Source organism: Mya arenaria, chromosome 10 (genome assembly GCF_026914265.1).
Source record: "Mya arenaria isolate MELC-2E11 chromosome 10, ASM2691426v1".
Classification (NCBI taxonomy): domain Eukaryota; kingdom Metazoa; phylum Mollusca; class Bivalvia; order Myida; family Myidae; genus Mya; species Mya arenaria.
In genome coordinates this window covers 13,876,552-13,887,810 of record NC_069131.1, presented here as the reverse complement: position 1 = coordinate 13,887,810, position 11,259 = coordinate 13,876,552, and the positions used below count along the sequence as shown (strand labels likewise).

General features: G+C 38.1%; 1 protein-coding gene across 1 annotated transcript; it reads right to left on the bottom strand.

Moving 5' to 3' along the window:
* Positions 1-944: 944 nt before the first annotated feature.
* On the bottom strand, positions 945-9,420 carry LOC128206910 (uncharacterized). The gene is made up of 8 exons (XM_052909650.1): positions 9,283-9,420; positions 7,495-7,632; positions 4,984-5,106; positions 4,385-4,528; positions 3,917-4,034; positions 3,271-3,363; positions 1,983-2,047; positions 945-1,684 (listed from the first exon to the last, which is right to left on the bottom strand). The coding sequence occupies exons 1-8, from the start codon at positions 9,353-9,355 to the stop codon at positions 1,554-1,556; spliced, it is 885 nt and encodes a 294-aa protein (XP_052765610.1). The 5' UTR covers positions 9,356-9,420; the 3' UTR covers positions 945-1,553.
* Positions 9,421-11,259: the final 1,839 nt, after the last annotated feature.

Below are 11,259 nucleotides of genomic sequence, written 5' to 3'. Positions count from 1 at the left end.
ATTTCAACATTGTACATTCCTCGTAAGTTTACGTCATGTGTGAAATTCAGCCAAACATTAGTGTTTTTAACTAAAAGGGCGCAATACCACTGCACCCGCATAAGGTATGTGTTTGTAAACCGAAAAAGTTGGACAATCAACTGATGTGTCTCATTTAACTCGACTATTTGCAGAATGCTTAACTCTTCGGCGCTTGTGTCTGCGTCGGCGTCCGATTTACGTTTTAGGGCAAGTTGGCATTTTCACTTATAACTCCAATACCCTTACAGGGGCGTAGCTTCCTATGGGCCGTGTAGGCCGCGGCCTACACAATTTTCAGAAAAAAAACAACGAAAAAATAAAAATGTCAAATCTGCAAAAAAAACTTGATTAAGATATCGGAAACCAGGTATTTCAAATATATCGTTTTCTTTTTCACTAAAATACATATTCATACGACATTAATGCGCTTTGACGCCGTTCATTACATAAAACATTTATTTAAGGTAAAACATATTGATATCGTTACTCTCATTAATGTTTTAACAACAATTATACGCTAAAACGCATCCACGATCATCACTAAAACGAAATCCCGGAGATGCATGCTCTCGTACCCCCCTCCCCAGAAAGTGGCCTACACATATATTTTCGTCAAGCTACGCCCCTGCCTTCATTCATTTAATAATTCAGGTTTAGGGCCATCACACACTGATGTTACATAACTCCATATTATCATAGATACAAATTATGGCCCCTGGGCGACTTAGAACTGAAGTTTTAGGGCACATTGTGTCTGTTTAAAGTTTAAGGGCAAGTTTGGATTTTAAAAGTTGTTAACGGCAATAAGGTTACATAACTCCATATTAACCCTGAATACAAATTACGTATGACCCTTGTTTTTTTATTGCTTTTGACGAGCACATTTTTCATATTTTTATCCAAAGTGAAACCTGGTTATTAGAATGATGTACGCTGCTGTTAGTGCGCACAGGCATGAGGGCGGCGACAAAATCAACTATGGTTTAAATGATTTCAGTAAGGTATGACCAATGGTGACCAAACTTGGCATATAGGATGAATTTATAGAGCCCTTCCAAGAAATTGCGTTTCGGGCCCGTAGGGTCAAGGTCAAGGTATTTGTTTCTAAAATAGAAACGTGGTTGGAACTGATAAACTTTAGCTAGTGTTGATATATTGTAACCAAACTTGATATATAGAAGAGTTTATAGACACATTTCATGGGATTGTGTTCGGGGCTCCGAGAGTTCTGGTCAATTAAAACTAGATAAATGTTTGAAACTGAATACCTTTAGTTACGGTCTACATGTTGTGACGAAACTATGTATGGAGGAAGTGTTTATGGATGAATAACATTAGGTTGCATTTGGGGCCCCTAGGGTCAAGGTCAAGTCCACTGTTAATAACAATAGAAGAGACAGTTAAAACTCAATATCACAACGAAGGTGGAAGTGGAAAATCAACAATAAAGCCCGCACTCATGTCACAGTTCTGTTTTTTTTTCAATGACGCCCATTCACCATTATCTAGTGACTTCCTTCACGCATAACAGATCATTGCTTTCCGCCGTACGACGTGTGCATCGGGGCGTTAAATCCGGGTTCCCTCATGCCATCAAAGCCAACGTCACGCAAACGTGAGTTCGTGATCAACGTTGGCGATACTGAGGGAAGGCGGGAGAATTCTGTATGGATTAAGACACCAAAACAAATAAAGACTTATACATTTATACAAAATCAGTGCTAAAATATTTCAAGTTCCAAGGAAAATGTCTTACATTACATTTAAGGATAAAAAACAATATTTTTGTATACTAGTATACGAATAATAACAGTACTACAGTACTTTGGCAATATCGAATTTAATGGGTTTTTTTTATCGAGCTTGGTCAAGATTGTTACATCACCATTTGTGCAAATTTGGAAGAAAAACAAATCAAAATGTTTGAGCAAAATAAATAAGAAGCGCTGTTACCCATTTACCTGTTTCGTTTTCCTCAATTTTCGGTTCGTTAGTTTTGTTATTTTTCACCTTTTTCACCTTTTCTCTGAAATATAAAGAACCGATGTGATTTTAAAATTCATATAAATAGTTCTTCTAATAATAATTTTAATAAATAATTTATAGCTCTTCATTTGAAATCTCATTGGACACACATATTTCTTATGCATACGTCCTAAGCAAACATCTGATAGTTAAACCTAGTTAAGAGCAATTATCATTTTAAAACAATGCTTCCTGTTGCACATGTTAAATAGGATATAATCACTAAAACTTATGTATGAACACGTTCCTTGTCCTGACCAATGTGGCCCATCCCTATTGCGCTTTCGTGTCTAAACTAAGAAAATAGCTACTTTAGCATGAAGGGCGTATATGCATCAATGAAAGCATGCGGTCCATAGAACTGAACACCATACATACAACAAAAAGAATTTTCGTCATATGGATGAAAGTAGGCGTTCCCATTTACACGTACGTCATTATTGTTCATCTCTGAAGCAGAGAAGTAAACTGAGGCACGTGAAACTCATGGGTTGGTATACGTACATTGTCTTAGAGGCCAAGAAGAGGTCCCCACAAACTATATTCATGACATTTGTGCAACAAATACACACTCAATGTATATGCACATGGTCTTAGAAGCCAGGAAGGGGTCCCCACATACAACATCCTCGTTCACCACGATGCAGGTCTTCCATGTACATGCCATGTTTAAAACAAATAAACACTTAATGCAGACGCACATGGTCTTAGAGGCCAGGAAGGGGTCCCCATATTCTACATTCGTTTTCATTACATTTTTCATTTCATCTACTCAGCTGCTTTTCTATTCGGAGTTCGCACAAATCTTGCGACTTGAATTTTTTTTGTAGTAACCGGTTGTCCGGTTAGCGCAGTTGTTAGTCCACTTGATTCTCGCCTAGGCGACCCGTGTTCGATTCCCGGCCTGTGCACATTCGTTTTCAACCCCTTGTGGGTTCTCCATATACATGCCTTTTTGAAATAAACAAACGCTCATTGTATACGTACATAGTCTCAGAGGCCGGGAAAGGATCCCCATATATTATTACATCCTCTTTGAACCCCATGCTGGTCATCCATATACCTGAATATTTTGAAAGCACTGAACACTCAATATATACGTACATAGTCTTAGAGGCCAGGAAGGGGTCCCCATTTGCTACATCCTTTTTCAACCCCATGTGGGTCCTTCATTTACCAGACGGTTTTCAAACCACTGAACACTCAATACTAGTATATACGTACACAGTCGTCGAGCCGAGGAAGGCGTCCTCGTATACTACGTCTTCTTTCTCTTCTTCCGGGCCCTCCAGTCGCTCCGCATAGAAGTCACATGGTCTAAAGGGTCGAAAAGTAACATTTGAGATGCGTAAAAGGAACTGAATATTACAGCTGAATCCCGTTAGCTCGAACTCGCTTGGCTCGATTTCCTCGTTGGCTCGAACTTGTTGTAAGGGACCGATTTCTTTTTACTGAAGGAAAGCATTCCCGCTTTGCTCGAATTTTCTGAGGCTCGAGGTATTTTCACCGGACCCTGGGAGTTCGAGTCAACGGGGTTCGGCTGTAGTAGTTTGTAGTGATAGTCAAAATGGTGCTAGAAAACTGCTGTACTCTACATGCACAGCAATGTCATCAAGATATTGCATATCAATCGCTTTGTGACCTACGGATACCATGTATAATTGATTACATCGATAGTTTCCATTCAATCTTCATGAATGGAGACCATGAATCGGAATGGTTCGACCGTGCGTTTCCGAGGTTCTCATTTAATTGATTAATATACTATGCCGTCAAAATTCATAAAATCAACAATAAAGAGCAGAACATTTGAGCATGTTCACATAACAAGGTGGCAATGACATCCGCACATGCATGCGTGTCTACTCACAGGGGACAGCACGTGACCTGGCGACCGAAACTGGCCTTGCACTTGTTAAACTCCGGGCAGTTGGAGGGCAGGCACGTCCCCTTCCGCCGGAACCGGATACACATCACCACACACACGCCTGCAGTACACCATTGCTTTTTTCGTAAACGAAAATTACAAGTTGTTTCTTGTCTGGCAATGATTTGCTTCTCGTGTTCGGACTCCCATGAGCTACCCTTTCGGGTAAATTGATGTTTTTGTTTCATTCTGATCGCTTAATTTCTTAATATAGTTTGATGAGCAGAATTGGATCACTGCTTAAACCCAAAATCAAGCATTGACTTTGTGTATTATGATTATATTTAACACAAGTGTATTCGCAAAACACGTTTTAAGATTTAGCTAACGTCTACCGTCTTAAAATATTAGAGCTGTTATTGTTGAATGTCAATAGACTCAATTAAAAACACAGAGGTATTCAGCCCTTACCAGATATGATGGCGACGGTTGCCATGGCGACAATAAAGAGGATGGTGTTGTTGGAGTCATCGAACCAGTTGTAGCCCGGGGGTGGGGGAGTGGTGGTCGTGGTCGTTGTGGACGTGAACGTGGACACAGTGACCGTTGCTGTGTCTGTGGGAAAATAGTATGAACGATCAAAGATGGGCACACTAAAATTATCTGAATGTTGGGTCCATTGCTCAAATATAAATCACCAATGGCCATTATGATGAATTTGAGCCTTTCTTTATACAGTCTAAATGAACAATAATGCTGTGTACTAATGTCGTGAATTTTTATGAATGTTCAACAAGTTCACTGGTCGAAATATCATGTTTATATTGTCCAACAATTCCTGGATATAAAACATTTTAGCTAGATTTGCCCCAGTGTTTATTTTTTAATAATTTGAATTTTTAACGCTCTGAAATTTATAACATGTTTAATTTAAAGTCACATACATGTGTTAGAATTGTCTTGGTTCCATACACTACTCCGAAATAATAAATAAAAGATGTATGGTTTGAAGTTTTTGTTTTAAATTATATAAACCATACAACTTTAATGTGGTTTACATACATACATACCCATATCTCCCCCGGGGTCCGCCACAATGACTTCTATCTGCCAGGAGTTCAGCCCGTCCTCAACGTCGATACGGTTCACCAGCTTCAACTGGTTCGAGTCCATTGTGAAATATTCGTACCCATCTTGAGCGTTCACAAATAGAATGTATTTATCGATGATTAAAAGCAACTGTAATTTTTTGGTACAGGAGTGGTATTAATAAAACTTCTTAAGTCATTTCCTTACTTCAGTCACATTCCTAAATTAAGTATATCTTTAATGATATGAAATAAACGCTTAAGAATTTCCAAAATACGTTTCTTTTTTCATTGACCGTATTAAAAAACCCCACACATACCTTAATTATAATGTTAAACACTTATACATTTCTTTGAATTTGACTGTGGATGTTTTACGAATACGTCCCCAGATTAATTTCTTATGTGGTCAAGGCTTTTAGTGCCATCTCATCACTCATATCAAAGAATATTGGGCAAAATACCGTAATATCGAGAAATTCGACTGAATTGTATGCCAGATCCATGAAAAGAATTCATGTTTTAAATTGCAAATTAATTTGACACATTGCAACCTTTGCTTTCAGCCTATCTGTTTCAAAATATATCGCGAAAAATCAGGAATAAAGGATTCGAATAAACGATCGCACACCGCGCTCATTATCAATGCATGTCCGTGTTTACAAGAATAAAGGATTCGAATAAACGATCGCACACCGCGCTCGTTATCAATGCATGTCCGTGTTTACAAGAATAAAGGATTCGAATAAACGATCGCACACCGCGCTCGTTATCAATGCATGTCCGTGTTTACAAGAATAAAGGATTCGAATAAACGATCGCACACCGCGCTCATTATCAATGCATGTCCGTGTTTACAAGAATAAAGGATTCGAATAAACGATCGCACACCGCGCTCATTATCAATGCATGTCCGTGTTTACAGGAATAAAGGATTCGAATAAACGATCGCACACCGCGCTCGTTATCAATGCATGTCCGTGTTTACAGGAATAAAGGATTTGAATAAACGATCGCACACCGCGCTCGTTATCAATGCATGTCCGTGTTTACAGAAATAAAGGATTCGAATAAACGATCGCACACCGCGCTCGTTATCAATGCATGTCCGTGTTTACAGGAATAAAGGATTCGAATAAACGATCGCACACCGCGCTCGTTATCAATGCATGTCCGTGTTTACAAGAATAAAGGATTCGAATAAACGATCGCACACCGCGCTCGTTATCAATGCATGTCCGTGTTTACAACAATAAAGGATTCGAATAAACGATCGCACACCGCGCTCGTTATCAATGCATGTCCGTGTTTACAGGAATAAAGGATTCGAATAAACGATCGCACACCGCGCTCGTTATCAATGCATGTCCGTGTTTACAGGAATAAAGGATTCGAATAAACGATCGCACACCGCGCTCGTTATCAATGCATGTCCGTGTTTACAGGAATAAAGGATTCGAATAAACGATCGCACACCGCGCTCGTTATCAATGCATGTCCGTGTTTACAGAAATAAAGGATTCGAATAAACGATCGCACACCGCGCTCATTATCAATGCATGTCCGTGTTTACAGGAATAAAGGATTCGAATAAACGATCGCACACCGCGCTCGTTATCAATGCATGTCCGTGTTTACAAGAATAAAGGATTCGAATAAACGATCGCACACCGCGCTCGTTATCAATGCATGTCCGTGTTTACAAGAATAAAGGATTCGAATAAACGATCGCACACCGCGCTCGTTATCAATGCATGTCCGTGTCACAGGAATAAAGGATTCGAATAAACGATCGCACACCGCGCTCGTTATCAATGCATGTCCGTGTTTACAGGAATAAAGGATTCGAATAAACGATCGCACACCGAGCTCGTTATCAATGCATGTCCGTGTTTACAAGAATAAAGGATTCGAATAAACGATCGCACACCGCGCTCGTTATCAATGCATGTCCGTGTTTACAGGAATAAAGGATTCGAATAAACGATCGCACACCGCGCTCGTTATCAATGCATGTCCGTGTTTACAGGAATAAAGGATTCGAATAAACGATCGCACACCGCGCTCGTTATCAATGCATGTCCGTGTTTTAAACGAATCCGTATATTTGTAAAAAAAAAAACAATTTCATTTCATCTACTCAGCTGCATTTCTATTCGGAGTTCGCACAAATCTTGTGACTTTATAACAAATTGTAGTTACCGGTTGTCCGGTTAGCGCAGTTGTTAGTCCACTTGATTCTCGCCTAAGCGACCCGTGTTCGATTCCCGGCCTGTGCACATGTGCGTTTGGATTGTCGTCACAAAAACGGAGAAGTGGGTTTTCTCCGGGTACTCAGGTTCTCCCCACAACTCAAGATCACACTCTCGCGCAACATCGTGCCAACGAGAGTGATTAATAAAAGTTGAAATAAATGGTTCCACAATCGTTGTAAAAAATAAGTTTATACTAAACTGTAATTTAAGTTTTGTTCATGGTCAAAATCGTTCACACCTTTGGTTGTATCCAACGTATACGTCAAAGTTGGGCCTTCAGCGTCGGTGCACGTTATTGATGTAAATACTGTGTTTATCGTTGACGCTATCCCCGCCGTGATTGTGTACGTATCTGGCGAGCACACCGGGGCAGCACCTAACACAAAAGGAAGCGAGCAATCAACTGCATTCTAAAACACCATTTCGCCAGAACGTCCATTTAAGGCCTAGTTTAAGCCTTCTATAAGTATTAGGGATGCAAACGAATATTCGAATATTCGATCAAACGTTTGGTATTCGAATGTCAAAATCAGTATTCGAATATTCGATGTTTTTTTTGTTGAATAATAATAATAATAATAAATATTTTGCCTACAACTATGTTGTTGTATTTAAGATTCGTTTGTCTTGTTTAAACAACGATTGGCCCATAATGCCAGAGGTGTGAATGTGATGACAATACACTAAACACGCGGCATGTATCATTTAGGGACATATCGTCGGGTACTATAAATAGTCCCCGTGTTTTTACAATAACTGGCTTATTACAGAAACACTGGGAGTGACAGAAAACGACAAGTGACAGAAAAAAAATCCAATTATTTTAGGTAAATTGCTTCTACCAATTAAGAAAATCTAAAATAGACTAGTTCCCAAGTTGGTTTTGTTTTTCCGTAGTTTATATATTATAGGTCAATCCCAGAACGAGGCTGCTCGTCCTACGGAGACTCTCCATTGGCGCATAACGCCATTTGACCAAAAATCCATCTAGGTTCACGTTGTTTACAAATATGAAGGCAGAGGAATATTAATAAAAAGTTTTTGTTAATTTTTCTCTGTTGATAAAGTATGACTTTTTGTCTTTCTGAAATGAAGAATTTCAGAGGCTCATTTGGTGTTATTCAGGGTCCGCCACGCGTAGTTATTACGACAAGGAAAAGCTAAAATGCCCCGGCTATTACTTTAGAGAATATTATAAAAGTTTACTACAACTTTTAAAAGATGTATTTTGGTAATCGAATATTCGAATATTCGTTCGAAAGAATTACCGAATATTCGAATATCAATTTTGCCATTCGTTTGCATCCCTAATAAGTATCCCCCCCCCAAAAAAAAAAACCCACAAAAATACTGTGTACAGTACACAACCTCTGTTTATTGATCTAAATCTACTTGCATTGATTATTCTTATCAGATTTCTGATCTGACTATCCTTCTGTGTAGTTTTGGAAGTTTTATTATAGAAATGGACCCTAAATGGCCCTGAGCAAATAAACGAATACACGGGAAAGTGGCCCCTACTGTGACACAAGTGCAATTAGAAGGAGATGCACAGCAGGGAATTATCATGACAAACATTCCTTTAACTAGGCCTTTAAGGTAAAAAAAACAACTCTGCTCTCTCAGCACTGTCAGCGCTTTGATCTCTCTTTTTAATATTCAGACGTTGTAAAGGTTAATAAACTAAACCGGTATAAACTTTGTTCCTTGGACATTTTAATAGCCATTTGAGCTTAAGGAGAAAGTAGTTAATAGCTGAAACATAGAAACATGTTTTTTGAGTATGAAGGGTTCTACAAGAATATAAACCGATCTTCAACGTATCAAATGACTTATTCTTATCATGAGTTTACAGTCGAACCTCGTTGGCTCGAAATGGATGTAAAGTACCGATTTCTTTACACTAAATGTAAGCATTCCCGCTTGGTTCGATTTTTCCGAGGCTCGAGGTATTTTTGCCGACCCCTAGGAGCTCGAGCTAACGAGGTTTTACTGTATTTTGAAATATGTAACACTGCAGCCTTACCTTTTGTAACCGGAAGATATCCAAATATGATACAAAATACACGTACAAGTAAGGTGGTGCGTTTACACAGCATAATTGTATAAAGTTATCAAATGGAAACTAAAATGTCACAGTAGGGTAGCGTAATCAGGATTGTAGGGTAGTAGTAGCAGAAATAATAAATATATTGTTTTATCAAAAGTGGAGAAATCGTCCATGCTATTGAATTTCACCTGACGTTTGACAATCAACGAAGAGGAACTTTCTTTTGTTTTCTTAATCAATACGGTTAATTACCAGTCGAAAAGGAAGGCGCGTGAATCATTGTTACATTATATGGGTTTTTTTAGTTTAAAAATAAGACTGCTGCAATATATGTTATACTATTATATACAGGACATTTTGATACGGATGGAAATAGAGCTTAAAATGTTTGTTTTTTCCAAGTCTATGAATCAGGGACCGTTTTCGTTTAGCATCTTTGTGAAAAAATAAGTGGAAATTTGCCTTTTTTATATTTGAACTTAAAGAAAACTAACAATGTTTGTCCACTAAATATTTGAAAAATGATAAAAACAATATACTCAGCGTAATGATATTTTAGTTAATTTACGACGGCGGTCTTTGTAATTTTCAAATTGTTTTGTAACGAAAAAAACACATTGTGCTTATATTTGCATTTATTAAGGTCAATTTATCAATACATAAACTTTAAGGGCGAACATTTTTTTTTATTTTTTGTTGAGGCATCGTGAACCTACCACTTTGAGTATTCGGACATAATTACTATAAGTAAAATGTTACTTGATATAAAATGTCAAAGCTCATGTTTTTTTTTCAGTTTTGATTTAATCTCTCAAAAACAGCCTAATCTAAAAGCATTGTCACTGGTGCATTGTTTTCGTGACGATTTAAATGATGATTACTTCTCAAATGTTTCCAAAGTAACCACGGATCCCTGTCCGACTTGATCTAAAACGGTCCGTTTGTTTAAAAATACAAACATGAAACATAAAGTATTCCTGATATTGTACCATAAAGATTTCGTGTTATGATAATATGTAAAACTACAAGCTAGTTGGAATATTGATACGTGAATGGGTGACATGTCAAAATGTATTAATGACGTCATGTGTGTGACGTCATGTAAAATATTTAAAATGCAGAATGTATGGTTTTACTTGTAACCCCTTATATACTTTCAGAATTTCTTCATGGAATTGTCCTCTACATAAAATTTCCTATAAAACACTCCTTAGTTTGTCTTAAGGGCCGAAATCACGCAATCCGGCTCATATACATATATAATTCTAAACGCAGGCTGCGTAGCTAGGGCCAATTTCGGATTAGGTAGATCAATGGCGGACAGCATATTACCACCTTCACCCCTTACCCCCGTATTTCTTCCAAATTCGGGGTTTTGGTATGACAAAAACTTACACCTGTCAAAATCTCATTACGCAACTGCGTATTTGCGTACAGTCACGCGCCCGATACGGATTGTATACGTGTGCTGTTTTCATGCAATTACATGTATAAACTATTGCATGAACATGTTGCTTACATGCGTGAATACGTGGATTATATTTATGATTTATTAATGCTTCTTTCCATTGATGGTTTTGGTTTCGTTTCGAGTGTAAACAATCATAAATATAGCATTGTTTGTAATACAGAAGCGGAATACACGTTTACAGTTTAAACTAGAAGCGCCGCAATGCGACGAAACCAGGTTTTTGTTATGGGCAATCAGAAATTATAGCCAATTAATTTGTTGTATGAGCAAGTTCAATCTGCAGCTTCATATAAGCTATATTCACACTAAGATTCATCACTATCCGTCAATTCTAACTAAGTTGTTGGGCAGAAAAACATTTTTCTATTTTTAGGAACAGTGACCTTGACCCCACCTCCCAAGCTAGCTCTTCACATAAGCTACCTTCGCTCTAACTTTCATCAATATCTATCAATGCTAACTAAAGTTATTTGGCAGAAACC

Coding starts and splice junctions, on each gene's coding strand:
- LOC128206910 (XM_052909650.1), bottom strand. CDS start 9,355: ATGCTGTGTAAACGCACCACCTTACTTGTACGTGTATTTTGTATCATA. Junction 4,529..4,983: donor GGACCCCGGGGGAGATATGG/GTATGTATGTAT, acceptor ATTTTCCCACAG/ACACAGCAACGGTCACTGTG. Junction 3,364..3,916: donor CAGGTCACGTGCTGTCCCCT/GTGAGTAGACAC, acceptor TCGACCCTTTAG/ACCATGTGACTTCTATGCGG.